This window comes from Mugil cephalus, chromosome 10 (genome assembly GCF_022458985.1).
Source record: "Mugil cephalus isolate CIBA_MC_2020 chromosome 10, CIBA_Mcephalus_1.1, whole genome shotgun sequence".
NCBI classification, from domain to species: Eukaryota; Metazoa; Chordata; class Actinopteri; order Mugiliformes; family Mugilidae; genus Mugil; species Mugil cephalus.
This window is the reverse complement of record NC_061779.1, coordinates 22,849,459-22,869,224: the sequence shown is the minus strand read 5'-3', so window position 1 is coordinate 22,869,224 and position 19,766 is coordinate 22,849,459. Positions and strand designations below refer to the sequence as shown.

Below are 19,766 nucleotides of genomic sequence, written 5' to 3'. Positions count from 1 at the left end.
AAACAAAGCACCCAACGTAACGCTTTTCCAATTGGTTTTAAAGCATTAACATTCCAAAGCACAAATAGCGTTGTAATTCTGAAAAGTATGGTCAGTGTTTATTTGACCGACCAACCACTGACATTTGGCAGTTTTTTGGCAGATGCTCATCCTTCACAAAAAGTTTTCATGAATTTTTTATGTGCGGAAAATGAGATGCTGCATTGCACAAAGAGGATTCAGCATTTAAGGATTCTCATCTTCTATAACGCTTGTCCTCTAGAGGGGCGTGGGGGGGCTGGAGCCTGTCCCAGCTGTCATCGGGCGAGAGAAAGGGTACATCCTGGACAGGTCTCCAGTCTATGTCAGGGGCTAACACAGAGGTAAACAACCATTCACAGTCACATGTATGGCCAATTCAGAATCACCAATGAACCTAAGCAGCGTGTCTTCGGACGGTGGGAGGAAGACGGAGTACATTTAAGAATTTTTAGCAAAATTATGTAGTGAAAAAAATAACACAACTAGTATTTAATAATTACAAATGGCAGTTAGTGTCCATACAAGGACTAACTGAAAAATCCACTGCAATTAAATGAAATCCAGAAATTGAGATGTGAGAATAAACCATAAAGACATAGGTCAAGATCAGAATCCTTATTTATTGAAGTCTTTACAGACTTCTGTCTTGCACAATGGATGTGGAGATTTTATTTTATTTTGGTTCATATTAAGACATCAATATAAAGTTATGCATATACTAAAGTGAGCTCTTGTGGATTATAAATTCCTTTGAGCTTCAACAGCTATATGGACAACATAATTAAAGAAACCTATAAACACAATCTAATTGTGGCCGCAGTCAATAGATTATTGAATTGTTTGCAGCACATATATATATGATTATGTATTATAATACCACACATAATCTTTAAATTCAAACCAGGCACAAAGATTGCAGACGCACAGGCGATATGAACATAAACACGGACCTTTGGCGTCACCCAGTGGTGAAACTCCGTCATTACAGTCACGGCGCACTTCCGCTCCTCCGAGTCAACAAGGAAGTTCCTCCGAGTCCTCTCTCCTCATCTCAAATCAGTCACAGATCGTTGTTTTTGAACAGGAAGGTGACCGATCTCCGGTCACTATGGCGATGTCAACATTTCAAAAGGTGACCCTCGCGACGTGCCTCGTGCTGTGCGTCGCGTTGCTGCTTCCCAAAATCCTCTTATCCCGCGGGAGGAAGGATGCTGCTGAGCGGCCGGAGGGTGCGTCATATTTCACGGGTTTTCTTGACATTTCGTGCGGTTTCTGCTATTCTTTGGTAGATTTTCTGATGTCAGAGATACTATTTTGAATTTTTAGCTATTGAAAGTTGTGACACTGTGCTCATTTTGTTCCTATTTAAAGCCAAATACTGCATTGTGCATCACTGGTGTACCATTGTTCCTGTAGTAACATTATCCTCCCCGATGAGGGCGCTGAAAATAAATGTTTTAAAATATATATTATGTAAGGCCTAAGTATAAACAACGTACGTTGTGCAAAGGTAAAGCCAACTTAGTCTGACATTATTGACATTAATGGAGCAGAGAAACGAACAATGTCCAATAATTTATTATATTGTGTGTAAGGTTTATAATATACACAATTTATAAATATTTTTTAGTAATTCTATTTCAGAGACTGCAGATGACAATTAACCTTCAGGCAAAGTATCACTTATTTAATTCAGTTCAGTTCAGTTCAATTTATGTAGTGTCAGTAAAATACAATAAGAAAAATATATATTGTTAAACGAAAACAAGTGTTTCTATTTTAGACCGACAACGTTTTAATTACATGATGGAATGAAAGTAAGCAATAGAACCAGAAAATGTTAATGAATAAATAAGCTATCTGTCATTTATTGCTTATTGATAGTTTTAAGCTCTGACACTGAGAAAACGGTAAACTAGATCATTACACCAAAGCCAGCACACTCAAATAAATAAATAACAAAAAGTCAGCGGTTTTAAAGACAAATCCCCAGATATTTATTTATCGTCATATCATGTGACGTCAGATTTATCCTGACGGCATCCACCTCCTCCGCCTCGTTGCAGGTTCGGGTCGTTTCCCTCCGATGATGCACCGTCAGGCGGCTCCAGAGAGCCGAGGCCAGAGGGCCGCGGGATCCGGCTTCTCTAGGGCCCACAACCCCGAGGCCATAGCCAAGGCCAAGGGAGCAGGAACCGGGACAGGGACCGGAGGCAAATCCAACCTGGCAGGGCAAATCATCCCTGTGTACGGCTTCGGGATTCTATTCTACATCCTCTACATACTGTTCAAGGTGAACACAAACATGGCTGCTGAGAGCAAACGGTGTAGAAAGTACGAAGAGTTATTGTACAATATTTAACATTTGCTGTAAGAAAAAAAAAAACAAGAAGGCGTCCAAGTTTGTATTGATAGTGTATTTTAGTTTTCTCAGATTACTTCCCTCCTGATTTGCAGTAGCTAGTACAATATAGGGTCTATTTTTACAATAGAATCTAAAGCATCAAAGTATTTCAAACTGAAATAACCCTGAAGCAATAATTAAGTGTTTACTTTATCGTCTATAAAAGAATAATGTGCGTTACTTGTGTTACTGTGTTCCTGTAAGATCACGTCTAAGGGGAACAGTAAGCCATCAGAGAGCAGGTTTCCTTCCGTCCGGTCAGAGAACATGAAGAGAAAGATCAGTGAGTATCAGTTATTCCAACTTTTGTTCATGCTAACAAAAAGAAGAAGTGTACTTTATGTTATTTTCATAAGACACATGTTCACTCTTGCTCAGGGCTGCAGTAGTGTATAGATTATATTAAGAGCACCTGTTATCATCTTCCCTCTATATTATAAAGGAGGGCTTTCCCTCCCCCATCACCTTGGAGCTTGCTCTGGGGGCTCCAGACTTTGGACTGAATTAAAAGCCTTCACATCTGCACTACGTCACATCCAGTCTCAGACATTTCCATCCAGTCCTAAAGGCATGCTCGTGTTAGTAGTCCATTAACCTAATGAGAAAAAAATGAATGCTGACAATTTTAGGCCCATAAAGTAACGTACCGTGAGATGTATGGGAGTCCACCCAGGCTGCGAAGAGAACACGTCTGCACTTCACCTCATCAATATTGTGTGCCCCGTTTGAAGTTGTGCAAACACCCCACTGCTCCTCCTTCCCCCTAATGGTGTCCCTTCTTTGCCCACAGCCGACTTTGAGCTGGCTCAGCTGCAGGAGAAGCTGAGGGAGACGGAGCTGGTGATGGAGAATATTGTCTCCAACGCCCACCACAGTCCTGACAGGTGAGGAGGAGGAGTCACGTCCCCCAACAGGAATAACTGCCTCAAGGCAGACATGACGGAGGACACAAGAGGGAATTAAACAAACATAATTCATATCAAAACAGGGAAGCAAGTTTTATTTTTGTGTCTGAACTGCAGGCTGAAGGCGGTGACGGCGGACCAGGAGGAGAGTCTCCTGCAGCAGCTGACGGAGATAACGCGAGTGATGCAGGAGGGCCAGCTGGTGGAGGGGATGGCTCCAGAGAAGAAGCCTCAGGACGACTGGGACGGTTAGTGAATGCTGCTCCCTCAGCTGTCTGTGGCTGGGGCATTATGATAAAGAGAGTCTCTGCAGAAGTTGTCTGTGGTTGACTTGGTCATGTATAGTAGATGCTGTACGTCTACATGGACTAAACTGTTCTACAACCAGAACTCTGACCAGAGATTTCAACTCAGTTGCTTTCAAGGCTAAATAAATGTGCTGATATATGCATTTATATGACCTGAAGCTTTAATAAGAATCTAACATGTTTAACATGTTCAAAGTGGTTTCGCTCACAGTGGAGCATCAGATCCACTGGACGTTTTTCCCCAACTGTGTTGTCAGCACTGAATTCATTCATTTGGTGGAGATCTCGCTTCGTTCTTTCCACCATCAAACAATCATCAACACTGACGACAGCCTAATGTCTGTCCTGTTCTGTTTCTGTTCCTCAACTCATGATGTCACCTGATGTTTGACAGATTTACTGAGGTGTACACCAGCCCCCTGAATGTGACTGAGGGTTACTTCCTGACAAGCCTGTCGGTTCAGACTGAGGTCATCTTTGATTGTGACTGGACTTTTATTCCAATTATTAGTGAAATGTCCACGAAAAAGGCAACCAGTGATTCAGAATATGAACACTGCAAGTTTCCTTTAGTTTGTCTATTGGTTGTGACTGTAGTGATTTTCTACATCAAATTTTCAAATATTGTTTTTGTCTCACCAGCAACACAACTTACCTTTCTTGCACTTCCTTAAAATCTCTCTAAAGTTTCACTTTCCCAGTTAATTTTGATACTTGCTTGAATGGAAACCTTTCACATCCAGTTCTATGTAGTAATAGGTCTATACTTCTTCTTGACAACAGCCTTTAACAAACCTGAAGTCACAGTGTAACCTGAAATAGCGAAAACCAGTCAGTTGGAAGTGCATGATCTTAGATTGAGGCAGATTTGTGACACGCACTCAAAGGTGGCAAATTAACGATTTGTTAATTTCCTGTAAACTTTCCACAGATTATCTGGAGGAGCCTCAATCCTACTGGGGACACTCCGGCTGCTGCTGTCAGCACAGTCAGCAGACAGGAGCAGAGCGGACGGGCTCCGATGAGGCCGACCTGGTGGAAAACCTTCCTGAGGACGTCACAGGTCCCGTGGGGGGAGAAGAGGCCGGAGTAACAGAGGAGCAGAGTGAAGATGCTGGGAGAGAAGCTGGCTCAGCGGCAGTAAGTGAGGAAGATGTGACGCCAGAGAGAGATTTAAACGAGAAGGTGCAGACGGAGGGAGGGGCTAACATTGATCTGGGTGTCCCTGAGGAGGACTTGGCCGGAGTCCTGCACGAGCTGGAGCTCACGTTGAAGATGACGTCCATGATGGAGCGGGAAAAGGTGGAGGACTTCATCCGGCCGACAGAGACGGAAACACAGTGCAGCTTAGTCAGACGGAGGAACAAGAGGAGGAGGGCAAAGAAAGCCGCACACTGACTCTAGAACGATCCACGGGAACTGAAGCCTCGGTCTGGTTTGTGAGGGCACATCCAGTCCGTTCTCCCCGGATGGGCAGTAGCATGAAAGCTGGTGGTAGCATGAAAATGAATCACCAGCATAGTTTAGCTATACTTGAAGTGAATAAATGAGAAAATGTGTGTAGAGGGCACAGCCTAATATCACTATGGTCTTAAAAGGAGACCCTGTTATAATATATAACGCTTACTGCCTGATAACGCCAGTCTGCAAAATGTAGAAATTCAGCAAGTTTTTATTGAATGGTCAGTGCTGCTAAGAAAAACGCCAAGAACCCAATCAAACAATTGAACAGGAATATTATACTTGCAAATTTGTTTATTTAGGAAAATCAACCAGTATTACATGTCTCTGAGTTGCAAAACTAATAAGTGCTTCTTATCAATTTAATGAGACTCGGGTGTTGTTTAGTGGCTTGTTTTGTTTAAAACTGACCAGGGATTCGTCTCAGTCAGCATATGTTTGTGGATGTGTATGTGGAGTTTGGAACAGACTAAATTCAGAATTATACCAGGTTAATTCTATAAGAAGATGTCCGTCAGCTGTATGTTAAGAGACGCTGGGTAACGCAATAAGATGACAACCCCAAGCACCCAAGTCACTCTACAAGAGAATAGTTAAAGAAGAAAAAAGTCAATGTTTTGAAATGTCAATTCCGTATGGACCTTAAGCCAATAGAATTTCTGTGGAAGGTCCTGAAGCAAACCGTTGATGTGAGGAAACCTTCCCAGCATCTAAGACCTGAAGTGGTTCTGTATGAAGGAGTGGGCTAAATTAGCCCAGCTGCTGAAGGTGACTGATGAACCGTTAGTGGAAACATTTAGTTTAGTCTCAGTTTGCTGAGATTGCTACACAGGAATTTTCTTGAATAAACAAATACACAAGTATAATATTAATTTTTAATTTGATCAGGTTCTCATTGCCTACTTTCAGGACTTGTGGGACTTGCGCTGCTGTTTTGGGTCATTTTTTTGCAGAAATGTAGAAAATTCTGAATGGAGAACTTTTTGAGCAGCACTGTATTATGAGTTCCCAGGACTTTAAAAAGATCTGACGTCACATTTCGTGAAAAGGTGGCCGCCAGTGCACAAACACACTGGTTTTTATCACATTCCATCTGTTGGAGCTTTTCTCTCAGACACATCTTTTTCTTTTAAGCTGATCTAGCATCATTCACATCAAGTGCTCCAAGCAGAAGCGGATTTAAATTGTACAAAGAATAAACACGTAAGAATTAGATCAAACGTGGGAAGGGTTTATGCTGAACTTGCAAATAAATATTAGCACAATACTTAGTGTAATTCACTGGGACAGATGTGCCTTTTCTCACCTTAGTCACCAACAACAAACACTCATATAAAACCTGGTGTGACCTTTACATCCAAGGAGAATCGTGGATTTCATTTGACACAATATTTAGAAACGGCTATTATATGAACTGTGGTAAAATGAAGAAAGGGGGTCAACACTTGTTCTATTTAAGCTTTCACAAAGTTGTCACTATAGCATGTGAACATGCTTAAAATGTTTAAAATACTGTGAATAAGTTAATAAATTCTTTTGGGTCCAATTACTCGTGTTTCTTTATGGCTTTTAATTCCTGTCACTTTCTACCAGTCAGAGTATTTGATAATTTATTAATAGTGATAGTGTAAAGCCAAATCCAATTTAATAAACCAGTAATGTAACAAACATCAGCAGCACAATTCAAAAAACAGACTTTATTACTTGTATAATGGTACATTTTACTCATACAAAAGCAACATCACATGGGTTGATGTTAGCGGAGAATGTTTTGGGTTAACAGTATAGCGAGTGGCACGTCACATCAACTTTCCCCTCTAACAGTTTCTCTGTTGCAGTAAGTGTCAGGTTGGATCTAGGGGAGGCGGATCACCGATCAGCTCACTGCCTCAGTGCTCCATTGGCTCGTCGGGTCCCTCTCCGGCAGCAGGTTCTTCTGCAGGCTGCGCAACCTGAGACACACACAAATGTGGCTTTTAAACTTGACGTTTTCATACTTAATCACTGCGTAAATTGTTGTTTCTCTTATTAAACCACCAAAACTGGACTGGATAAAGCCTTGCCTTTCTCTGTGGCCTCTCCTCCAAGCCCTCCAGGAATGGGGCGACGTCATCGTCGTCATAAATGGTGAACTCCATTTCCTTTCCCACAATGCCGATGGAAACATTCTGAAAGAATAAGATATTTTCCTATGAAATGACCAGTGTGGGTTTAAAAACTCATTATAGTGTGGAATTTATTACACAGCTCTGCAGTTGTGGGCAAATGTTTCATCACATACAGTGCAGCTTATATTCTAGGCAATGATAACTGATTCTATGTAAAGGCTAAGTGGATAGGTGTCAGACAGGAGTGACGGGTGGGGTACCTTGGTGGTGAGGTCCTGCTCGGCAGGGAGGGTTTCTCTGAGAGCACGCAGGCCATGCTGGACCAGTTCATTCAGATTACCTGACAACAAAACCCACTTGTGAATGCCAAATATGAGATTTTACACCATAAAGCTGCTAAATGAGAACTGATAACAGGATTACTATGTATTTAAACATGTCCCATCATTTCACAAACAACAACACTTAACTAATCTCAAGGTGATCTATAAAGTCTCTAAAGGTTTTTGTTAAACTGCGTTTCCTTGAACTGTAAACACATGTGAACTAAGACTAAAAGTGAAATCTTACAGTCTGAGAACTTGTCCATGCACCTCTCTAGGTAGGTGCGGGCAGACTGGGAGCGCGCTCCGATGGACATGGCTTTGCAGTCAAAGTAGTTTGCAGACGGGCAGGTCTGGAAGATGTGAGGTCCCATATCCTGTGAGACGCATAAGAAATTAAAGTCTTCAATCACAGCTCACACCATACATCAATCAGCGTGTGTGAGCAAACTTACATCATAGCCAGCAATGAGGAGCCCAACGCCGTAGGGTCTCCGTCCATACCTCTGTGTTGGGATTTGGGTTTCTGCAGTTTCAGTCAAGGATCACTGCTGCTGTGCACAACTATCATTTTAAATTGTCAGAGGCAACTTAACAGGAAAGTTTCCCCCATTTTGCCTTGAACCACAAATACAGTCAGAAGGAGTGATGGGGAAGTTAGACAGAGTGAAATGAACTATTCAATCATCACACCTCAGCAATGACGTTTTCAGGTCAGAACTTTCCTTTAGAAAGGATACTGCTGCCAACGAGAGACACAAGACGCGATGTGGGAAGGGGCCTGTCGAACACAAACCTCGAGTCCAAGCACTCCTGGCGCATGAAGTTGCTGCATGAGAGAAGGTGTTGGCATTACATAAAACTCACCACGTAATGTGCGCGCATATTGATTGTATATTGATTGTGTTAATCTGTAGCCTACCACAGCAGCCTGGCATCAGCAGTCAGTCCAGCAATGGAGATGCCGACGTGGTTGTCGACATGAAGGATCTTCTTCTGGTGGGCAGCCAGTTCAGACTGGGCTCTCTGCAAAGTGACAAAACAGGGAAAATTAATCATGTGGGATCGGTTACTTGGAATATGACACCCTGCTGAAGGCTGTCTATGATGCTGGGCTGTGTTATAATATACACCCCCCTGACAAAACATTAGGTACGCTAGTGAGAACGGATGCATTCTCATTTTATTTCATTCATAGTCCTGCACTAAATTTCCCTTTATGACTGCTCTAATGTTCAGTTCGTGATGAAACGGCTTCAGAAAGGTGGTAATTCAACTGGAACACGATGACGCAACATCATGTGAGTCTTTATTTTCATATTAATGAGAGTTTAGAGTAAACTGACACTGAAAGACAAATTTAGATAACCTGGAATTATTATTACTTATTACTGCCAATGGGTTAAAAGGGACTATTTTATCATGTGCCGTGAATGGTTTTGCAGACTGTACCTTTAGTGCAACCAGGACTGCATGACTTTTGGATTTAAGTCCTACAGTTGCCGAGCCTTGCTTCACCGCCTCCATGGCATACTCGATCTGATGAATACGGCCCTGTTCAAGCATTGACACAATTGTTAGATGGTGTACTAATGATGCAGACACAGACAGTTTGCCTCTTAGCACAAGATGTCTCTCACTAAATGCAAACTCACCTGTGGGCTCCATACTGTCACGTCGTTGTCGTACTGATTGCGGAACTAAAGATAAAAAAAAGCCATAATTATAGTGGCATAAATACAGTGGCATTAAAATAAACACATTAAAAACAACAACAAACGCTGGACTTACATAGTTGTCTTGCATTGTTAGCTGTTGTCCTAGTCACATATCCTTTCCTAACCTAACTACACAGGATCCGGAGCTCATCTGGTCTCTGCACCGTTTTAGGCTGGGGTTTTAAATTACTGTCATGCTGAATAATAGATAACCCTGTATTTTTGTTAAGCCCTTTGTGTAACAGAACCTTGCAAACAAATACAAGCATCACGCTAGCTGATGGTGCTAGCTGTGATGTTCAGCACTTAGTATCCATTTAACCCTTTATGGGGCAAGGAACCATATTTGGCAACTTCAGCACACATTTTAAATTGTGTCCCTGTGTCTCTCATTGAGTTTTAGAAGCATGTGGCTTTCATTCGGCCAAACAAATAAGATCAAGGAAACATTCTCAGGTCAAATGTGGTCTTCAAGGTCCATCTCTACATGAACATTGAGCATAACTGATTTATTGGATACCATGAAGAAGAAATGGCCTCATGTTGTCTAATGTAGTAATGTTGGCAAGTGTCTGAATCAGCACTTACGTTCTAATGGTCTAAATACATGTTTACATTTGTTTACCACCACGCAAGTATACATATATGGTAAATTCATTAATCATGACTTTCCTCATGATTTGTTTTTAAATTGAAAAACGGAAATAAATAAATCTTATGCCCTACAATAACGCCCAGTAAAACATTAAGTCAGAGCTGCGGGAAGCTATACAGCATCATCCGAATATAACCCCGACAATATCAGAGTCTGCTGAATCATTACAGTGAATAAATTGATGTTGTTTGCTTAACAAAAGAAGTCCACAGCCGAAGGCCGGTGAACTGAGGGAAAACGAAAGTAAAGGCATCATACTTCCACTGCTAGTTTTCAATGCGGCTAACTTTTGCTAGCTAATCTGCGCTAGCCTGCTAACAGTCCAGCCAGCTAACTCATGGGAAATGCATCTATATTGTTATATTTCGCTATTGATAGCTTAATGACTGCTTGGTGAACAGTATCCCGGTAACTATTAGCAGCGGGGCGTTTATTTAAACGCACACAATTCATTTCATGCAGCTAACATTAGCAGTCCCGGTTTTGCTTACTCACAGTGCCGTCAACAGTTAGCTAACTTACGTTAGCTTAGTGGGAGCTTAGTGGGAACTCTACTCCCAAGAGTTCCTCGCAAATGATAGTACATAAACTTGCTGTGACATTTACTGTACTCTACGCAGACATGTTGTAAACTATTAAGCATAATTTACATTTCATTCATACTGACCATCTCTGCCTCTGAACGCTTCTTCTCGCCTCCGCCTGCGCTGTGATCCTCGTTCGATTTAGTTTCCTGAACACTACGCCAGGGAAGCCAGTAGAGCGACGATTTCAAATCACCGATGAAACAAGTGAAGCTAAATAAATGAAATAAAATAAAATTCATAAATGTGCATACTTCCGAAATAGATTTTTACTTCATATAAAGTTATATCATACACACTTTTAGAATGTTCAGATAGGTAGATAGATAATATAATATAATATAATATAATATAATATAATATAATATAATATAATATAATATAATATAATATAATATAATATAATATAATATAATATAATATAAGTATGTTTATAATCACAGTCCATTTGGTTCCTCCCGGAGAGGCGTTAAAACTTCACATAATAAGACTTTACGTTATGTTTTGATTTAATTTCCTGGTAAAATCTGCCCGTTTATTCTCGAGTCTTCTGAGTTGCAGTGCTTTCGTATGGACACTAGGTGGCAGCAGTAAATTAGAAGAAGACAGTACGGCGGCGTTGGTCTGGGGACATCGACAAGTGGCATGAGTAACTTGTGCGCAACAATGCAGAAGAAACATGAGGGTTCTGTCCCTAGTTTCTGTCACGCAGACGATCGTGGTGGGTGTTGTCCTTACTTCTGATATCTTACCATGCTTTATAGTTATTTTCACATAAAATATTGCACAATTGCAACTGACACAACAAGCACAACAAAATGTAACATCCGGATGTAAAATATTTTTTTTTCCATAGAGATCGAAATATGCAGCAACATTATGTAACTTCATCTGTGATTTTTTCTAAATAACATCAACGAGATAAACTAAACACAAATAATTATTATAAAAATAAACACATCACAGGTTGTCCTGCGTCCAGTATCATTAGTGAAAATACAAAAGCATTTGTAAAAAGTTGGAACTAACAGTTCGTGTACTGCCTCTGTGTGTTTTTAGTGGTAAATGTCACCCATTTTAATAATTCACATATGGTATTTGTGTATCTGTGTGGCAGAGCACTTCAGTCAATACTCCGCATTCATTGCACTTTTCTGAAAGCATAACAGGAGGGCTAACTCATGAGCTCTGAGAGCAAGAATTGTCTTTGCTCACAGATAATAAATCAAACTTAACCAAATTAGGTTTAAAAACGAATTAGGTTTTAGACGGAAATAATAATCGTGTTTCTTCTCATAGTGAGATAAATTCAGCATTATGTCTATTATCTATAGATATGATGCAATAATTTCCCTCACAGGATCAATAAAAACGATCTATCTATCTATCTATCTATCTATCTATCTATCTATCTATCTATCTATCTATCTATCTATCTATCTGTCTGTCTGTCTGTCTAGAGAGTTTAATAAAGTGATGCCAAAATGGACTTTTTAAAGTTGTGTAGTCATTTTATGAGTTATCAGTGAATTATGAATTAAATGTCCTTTAAATGTGCTGCTGCGTTATTTACAAATGACAACAATCTTATAATGATTTCACAGTGTCTTATCAGAACACAGTGAGGTTGCCTTCTGCAACACTGAGTGGAAACATACAGTATAACAAGGATTTATTGAGTGTGCTCACTGTCGAGTGCCACAGTGAAGCCCCATCCTTTGTTCCATTAGACGAGTAAAAGCCAGCTGGTCAAAAAAATGAGGCGCTGAGAGAGATCCTCGTGAATTCAGTGTGTTTGCGCTGGATTTTGTCATTTCTGCCCGTAAATTGTATACCTGTAAAACACTAAATACTGTAAAACACTACATCCTAACCAGTTTTCATGGTGGTGGTTGATACATATATCTATGAAACCGGTTTGGCTGGTTTTGCTGATTTAAAACATGCAAAAAATATAATTTACAAGAAAATCCTAATACTTTTAATCACAATCCATTTCTTTGTTTCTCTCAGTGGCTCTGAAGCCGTCTTCTTTCTTACAGTGGATATCGTTCAGCCGTGGAGCAGCTCTACAGGTGGAAGAATGTAGACAGGTGTATGGTGAGTTTACTAGTGAACCTGTAATAAATGAGTGAGTGGGATTTTTCAAATGACTCCATAAATTCTTTTCCATCCATTTTTGTATTTCTCAAATGTCTCTTGCCATGATGCGTGTCTCTGCAGGGCAAGAAATGGCCACTGAACGCCTCATCCTCTCCCATGTCCAGTAGCCTGCGTCTAGTTTTATGCTTGGCCACCGCTCGCCATTCTTTTCCTCTGTTAATGATATCTGATGTACCCTTGATCCGGGATGGGAGGGGGTGAATTAGTAGGACTGTGCTGACGAGCTCTCCTGCTCTGCCAAGGCAGCGGCAGCGCGGCGGCGGCCATTACATCAGCACGCCAACCTCCTCCTTTGTGATTGAGATTGTAGGAGCTGTGCTGAGCTCAGCATGTTTTCTTTTTTTTTTTCTTTCCTGGGGGCCTCATTTAACTCTGCCAAACACCCCCACCCCTCCCGTTTAATTTTTCAAATGGAGAGCAGCCTGAGTCACTGTTTGATGGGTCCAAGCCACAATATGGACCCACATGTGGTGGCGATGGAAACGACGATTTAAGGAATAGAAGAAAGTGTGACTGAGACCATTCCTCTGCTCGTGTTCTGTGTATCCCTTAAACAGCAAACTCACCCGACTTTTCTCCGACTTGATATTTCTTCTTGTATTTCATGTGCAATTGCGTATTTTTTCCACTTTTGGAAAGCTGAATCTTTTACCTGAGCTACCGTCACACCCGAGGACGTATTCGCTTATTGATAGAATTCATTTTGAATGGCTTAAAATTCCACAAATTCCATTTCCTTGTAGCTAAAAATAGGTCAGCGATGTGTTTCAGCTTGGAAAATGACTGGACTAATGGGTGGGAAAGGTGGCGGCTCTGCCAAGGTTGCATTAAGCTGGCAGCTATCCTATAACAATGCAGGTCAGGGGTCGCCATGCGCACAGCAAACGGAGGGAAAGCCATCTCGGCCCCTCCCGTCGATAGGTTTTATGGGTCTTGGAGCTGCATGTCGTCATTGACTTCTAACATTTCCTACAGCATGAGGCCAGAGCATACGAGTGAGATAAGAGGAGGGAGTCTTGCAGAGACGCTGGTCGCTGCCGTCAGTTTCCTGGTGTTGACGAAAGTGCTTATGCAGCATTTCAGTAGCAAATGGCTGAAGAGGCTTTTACTGGCTCACAAAAAAAGGGGGAAAAAAAGCTGTACATTGTGGGCACTTAATAACATCAGCAGGTATATTTATTGAATATTTTTCTGTCTATGTACCTAAGGGACAGACAGTGAATAAGTACCACACCACACATCTGTTGTCTCTATGTTAATGCGTGCAGTAGCCATCTGATGCCAGCAAACCTTACATGAACACTTGATGACTTTTGAGTCATTCAAATTGTTATTGAGAAATACATTTCACTGTAAGAAGGAAATGCAGTCCTGGAAGAAACTGATTTCACTCATTATATGAACAGTAATTAGGATTCTTTCTATCCATCATTTTTATAGTTTTAATGCCAGGAAATGCACCCACACCAGTGCCCGAGTACCAGAATCCATCAGTTTAATGTTCTGACTGCATCTTACCACAGCTCACAGGACACTTTAAAAAAAAAAAGTTATTTTAAAAGGAGATTTTCCTGCTGGAGAGCTTAACGTTTAATCTATGCCTTTGGGATTTTGTTTTCTAAAAACAAACTCCCTTAAAGTACTCAGAGCAGCCCCAGAGGATGTGATCAGGCTTTTCATTGCACAGTCAATTTTGTCGAGGTGACCTCCCTCAACCTCATTCAAGAAGACATGCAAAATTGGCTGCAGGAAAATCCCTTTAGTTTTTTTGTCTTAAAAGATGGGCTTCCTTTAGAAAGCTCCACTCAGACTCACATGCTTGGTTACAGTATAGTAAAGATCATTCTCCTGTTAGAGGCACTAGATCTTTGTGGTGATCAGGAACTTCACTGCAACCCCCTTTATATCCATTTTATTTCTATTTCTAAACAGGCTAAAGCGACCATAGTATCTGTCTCTGACCCATTAATCTGTCAACCTGACCCCTGTGGTCTGTCAGAACTAGTTTGCTGGAGACGTGCCAGATGTTGGCGTCAGTGCTATAACAAACAAGATTGCGAATGACTCACCTGTTGCAATGTTAGACGCCACAAGACCATGGCATTGACAAATATTCTGCGCTTCTTTTACCGTCATCACCCTTTTCAGTCAACAGGATATTGTCCTCCATGATTTTCCTACATGTGGTCTATTTTTTTTATGTTTTTTTGTATATTTTTGTGTCTTTATTGGATAGATTATATGCAGGAAATGTCACAGACTGGACTTGAACAAGCGCCACATTGAGGACTGTTTGTGGAGCACCCACTCAACTGTGTGGTCTATTTTAACCCAATCCTAAACTTAAACAAGCTGCTTTGGTTTAGACCCAAAATAAAGGCAAGTGAGCAAGACATCCAGAAAGTCCAGAAATATAACAAAACTCAGTATAAAAATATCTGCTGGAATTGTAACCCAGTCTCCAGCTCAAATTCCTGTGATTTTCCCCTTCTTAGTACTTTCCCAGGAATCCAAGTTGGAAGCACTTCTACATGTTGCTGGAATATTTATTATCTGTGTCTGCTATTGCTGTGGGTGAGTCATTTTCAGACCACCTGCATCACAGCACCAATGCCAAAGGACACGTTATCTAAAGGGCTGTACTCAGAGGTAAGGCTGTCAACAGTAGGAAGTGACGGATGCATAATATCAATGCGTCATACATGCCAGTCATGAACGTACTAAGATGAATTCTGGACTCAAAGATGGCACCCACTCAGTGTAATGAAACCTGCTCGCTAGATGAATGAGCCAAAAAAGTTCCAGACGTTCCACTTTCCTTTCTCGTTTTGTGTATGTGCAACTGTGTTTCCTCTGTGGACCTCACAGACGGCCATTCAGCCAAACTGTACATTTCACATACTTCACAAAACTCACATTTTTAGTTGTGGGTGATGTTTTACTTATTGTACAGGAGAAACGTACTCTTTGCAATAGAAGTCAACAGTTCACAGACATGTCTTACAATTGTGGTCTGTGGAGAAAAAAATCCTTTATCTCAAGAAACCTTTGTTTGTAATCCCGTGTGGTGATCACTAGGGGAAACGTTCTTTTCCACAATGATTGTTCAGTTGTGTACTATTAGCAAACTACCAGCAGAGACGAGAGAGACATCTATCCACCTCCTCTGCATGAAGCACTTGAGCAAGGAGAAACATTCTGGTTTGGATTTAATGGTTACCCCAAGAGCAGAAAAAAAGGGATTTAGAGATTTAGATTAGATTTAGAGATTTAGAGAAGTCAGACACCAATCTTTTGATTCTCATGTAACAAGACATAGTTTGAGAGAGAAGCTACTAGCCTTCCCATTTTCTCACCAATGACAATGGGCAACACCAGATATAGTGACTTGTTTCAACAGAAAACAACAACATGAACATATCCTCAAATTAAATGATCCAAAGGCTTGGTAGCTGATCTACACACATTAAAAGTATGTACAACTAAACAAACGGTCACATTTTGTCCATGGAACAAAACAACAATGACTCTGACGATCAAAAACTGTGTCTGTCCTGTGCGTTTACATGCAGAGCTTAATCAAGCTATGCTCAAAATTTGACTTTCTGAATACAGAATACATGCAGCGCAAGAAAATCGAATAACTGTTCTCCTCTTCCTCACTAGGTGGCGATGCATGTCTTTTCAGTGGGATAATACCACATTTATACGGCCCGATTTCAGGTTGACCTATTATGTGATATAATAAACAAGAGTCGTTCATGCGGTGGACCTGCATTTCAAACAACAACCATAGGGATATTAGTAAATTTTTTAATCTCGTACGTAATGTTCGCACAACTTCTGGGTCAGGTAAGATCTGCGCTATCCATCAGACGGTTCTTCTAGCAGCTCTGTTCCTCTTCTTCTTCTGCAACCGGCTTTCTTGGACGTTTTTTGTTCCGGGGTCACACGCCAACGCAGTGGTTGTGGAGCATGTGCACACGCATTATCCATTTGAAAACTCCGATTCCAGTCACATTATCTGGGTGTCTCAATCGGATAATGAGAAGATTTTAATTGGAGTAACGTGTTTACATGCACTTAAGTTCTCTTGTTATAGTCCGATTAAGGCAATAATTTGTGTTTTTCACATGCATTTAAACGCACAAGCATAGTTGCCTTAATTGCATCGGTTGCAAACTAGACGGCTTTAAGAGACTGCTCTTTGAAGTGAACGACCGGAGCCAGTTCCCGACTTTGGGATTTAGTTTTTTTTTGGACAACATAATTGCCACACTGAGTGGGGGGTAGGGAAGGGGTTATAGACACCCAATACACAGAGCACAGTCGCACACGAATGAGGAGGCAGGGAGTCAGAGAACGTTGCAGAGTCAGAAACCGCATGCCTTAGAAAAGGACATGAGGGAAATGAGTGAAAGAAAATAGTAAATTCTGGACAGATTTTAATTTACTTGTTAGTACAAATATAGAGCTACACTTTGTTAAGTTAAGCTCCACAAATAACGTGCACAGGCACATTTGAATGCATTATGAGATAAAACATTAAAAAAAACAACAAAACATCTGAGGAGCCAGTTGGGAGCCAGAAGAGCCATCTCTTTTTAGTGAGCCAAGTCAAAAGAACTGTCTCTAAAAAGAGGTGAAATTGCCATCACTCAGTGGGTTTACATGCACGTGAAAAAAAAATAATTATTGCCTTAATCGGACTATAACATGATAACTTAAGTGCATGTAAACACCGATTAAAATCGGAGTTCTCATTGTCTGATTGAGACACCCAGATAGTGCGATTGGAATTCGTTTTTCTCCGGCATGTATGCGGTAATGTATACAGTTTTCCAATCGGATAATGCGTGTGCGCATGCTCCACAACCACTGCGCTGGCGTGTGATCTCGGAATAAAAACAACCAAGTAAGCCAGTCGCAGAAGAAGAAGCTAAACGGCGCCGCTACAAGAACCGTTTGAAGGATATCGCTCAACTTATCTGCACCAGAAGTAGCGCGAACATTACGTACGAGATTAAAAAATGTACTGTTATCCCTATGGTTGTTGTTTGAAATGCCAGTCCGCCGCATGAACAACTCTTGTTTATTATACGACGTAATAGGTCAACTGGAAAACAGGCCGTATTAACGTGGTATTATCTCGCTGAAAAGACATGTATCGCCACCTAGTGTGGAGGAGGAGAAGTTATTCGATTTCCTTGCACTGCATGTAAACTGGGACCTAGGACTGTAGTGAGAAAGTTGAATTTTGAGCATAGCTCGATTAAGCTCTGCATGTAAATGGACTGACTAGTGCCTCCTGGTAAGCAGCACACCTAAGTAATTAGCACCTCTCCTATTGTGCCATCCCACCTCCCATGGTACAGATTACCACCCAGAGTGGCCCATACGGAATTGCATGAAACCAACACAGATACAAATAAAAAATTGCTCTCACACCAGCTATCTAACATCTGAAAGGTGTGGGGGGGCAGAGGTTTCCAAAACCATCCAAGCATCTCACATGACTGTCAAGCTGAATCAAGTCAACAAATGAGCTCTGCTCCACTGATTTGATATTGAACTCCAGAGTAATGTGTCTATCCATGTCGGCATTTTTTTGTATTTACTGTTGAAACTAAAGGGCATCCAAGGTTTATGGAGAGGGAAATAAATATGAAATGGTTAAAATTTCAGAAACACTTACAGTATATGTGTATGGAGCAACTGTATGAAACTGAGATGTTTTTGATCTTTTCGAGTGGTAGTTCCTGCCCCTCTCTGGCAGGGCAACTGTTGCAGTGATGTCAAAGATCAGCTCTTCAATGGGTAAGTTAACTGTAGGTTATCTAGTCATTATCAAGTCGCATTGAGCAATCAGTTTACCACTAGATGTCCGCAAACTGTTTTCAGTGTAAAAGACAATACACATTTATTTAGAAATTTAGGTCTCTCTTTCAAAGCCTCAAATGGTCAAGTCTCTCATTAAATCAAACACGTTTCTGTCTAGTTCTAGCTTAACGGTCGGGGCAAGCTCTCCTGGAAGTCGTTCAGGTTGCATTATAGCATCTGTAGTTCAGAAAAGTCTGCGATTTGCAGCCACACTGCAATCATGCAGCCAGCCGATCATCAGGAAGCACAGTTTGGTGCTGATTGGGCTACAGTCGCAGCTACAATCACCGGAACAGTCCACAGACATTCACAGCTAGCTAAATACTGTTGTTGAATGTGGTAGGGCCTTTGGTGGGGCATCGCCTGATCACCCCAATCAAAAAACGGCCACTGCATACACTAAACGTCTTGCTGGGGGTTTGAGCACTTCTTTGTCAAACTGTAGTACTAACATTATCCACAATGCAACTCAACCATCAAGAGTTAGGCTGAATATTTGGCTGTGTGTGTGTTCGGGGAACTCTATCTTTGAGTCATTTGTCTGTCAACCAATCATGTTTGGCAGTAGAAAAGTGCAGCCACTTACTGTGAGGATGTTTGACTTTTAATAGCAAAAAAAGCCTGAATTAAGTTGAAAACGAATGCACCAGAACCATCTGCTCATTTGTCATCCATCGTCGGTGTCAGTGGCGAAACATCTGATGATGCCAAGCCTACAAAACGGAGACATCCTATCATTAAGTTTTGGCTCTATAGCAAATGTTTAAGCATTAATTGCATTAGCTCATCTCGCACTGCAGCTTTGGTCTAAAACTAATGAATGGTCACTTTTTTAGATGAGAACATTATCTTCTGTCCGTTAGTGAGTTATTGATCTGCATAATACCCACAAAATATTTTTTCGAAAAATGAATAAGAGCATTGCAAACTGAAGCCCGCGATTGATCTGAGTTGTACTGTCAGTCTTTTTCCATGATGACACATGATTTGATGAAAACAGGAGTAGGAAGAAAGCCGGAGGATGCTTCCAGCTCCGCCTCATTATGAGTCACTCTTCCCATTTTGTTGATGGATTTCTTTCAAGACAATGATGTATTTCACAGAAGATGAAGCCAGTCTGCTGTATGATCCCTCAGTCTGATTTCTGACTCGTGAAGTTCAGTTCAGTGAACTTCACGCTGACGTCACACATGCAGTCCTGCATCTTGTTGTTTGGTTAGGGTCAATTAAGTTAGG

The 19,766-nt window shown here is 41.1% G+C and overlaps 2 protein-coding genes across 3 annotated transcripts; one reads left to right on the top strand and one right to left on the bottom strand.

The window, feature by feature from the left end:
- The first annotated feature begins 862 nt into the window (after positions 1 to 862).
- On the top strand, positions 863 to 6,645 carry ric3b (RIC3 acetylcholine receptor chaperone b). 2 transcript variants are annotated; one of them, XM_047597091.1, is made up of 7 exons: positions 863 to 1,250; positions 2,088 to 2,314; positions 2,630 to 2,708; positions 3,216 to 3,309; positions 3,448 to 3,578; positions 4,570 to 4,778; positions 4,872 to 6,645. In XM_047597091.1, the coding sequence occupies exons 1-7, from the start codon at positions 1,130 to 1,132 to the stop codon at positions 5,034 to 5,036; spliced, it is 1,026 nt and encodes a 341-aa protein (XP_047453047.1). In that variant the 5' UTR covers positions 863 to 1,129; the 3' UTR covers positions 5,037 to 6,645. The 2 variants fall into 2 exon arrangements, with proteins under 2 accessions (XP_047453047.1, XP_047453046.1); XM_047597090.1 differs by having other exon boundaries at positions 915 to 1,250; positions 4,570 to 6,645.
- A 131-nt stretch (positions 6,646 to 6,776) lies between these two features.
- psma1 (proteasome 20S subunit alpha 1) lies at positions 6,777 to 10,694 on the bottom strand. The gene is made up of 10 exons (XM_047597092.1): positions 10,571 to 10,694; positions 9,186 to 9,230; positions 8,983 to 9,084; positions 8,453 to 8,556; positions 8,271 to 8,359; positions 7,986 to 8,056; positions 7,778 to 7,907; positions 7,468 to 7,547; positions 7,163 to 7,267; positions 6,777 to 7,051 (listed from the first exon to the last, which is right to left on the bottom strand). Exons 1-10 carry the CDS (start codon positions 10,571 to 10,573, stop codon positions 6,989 to 6,991), a joined length of 792 nt encoding a protein of 263 aa, XP_047453048.1. The 5' UTR covers positions 10,574 to 10,694; the 3' UTR covers positions 6,777 to 6,988.
- Between the last annotated feature and the right edge of the window lie 9,072 nt (positions 10,695 to 19,766).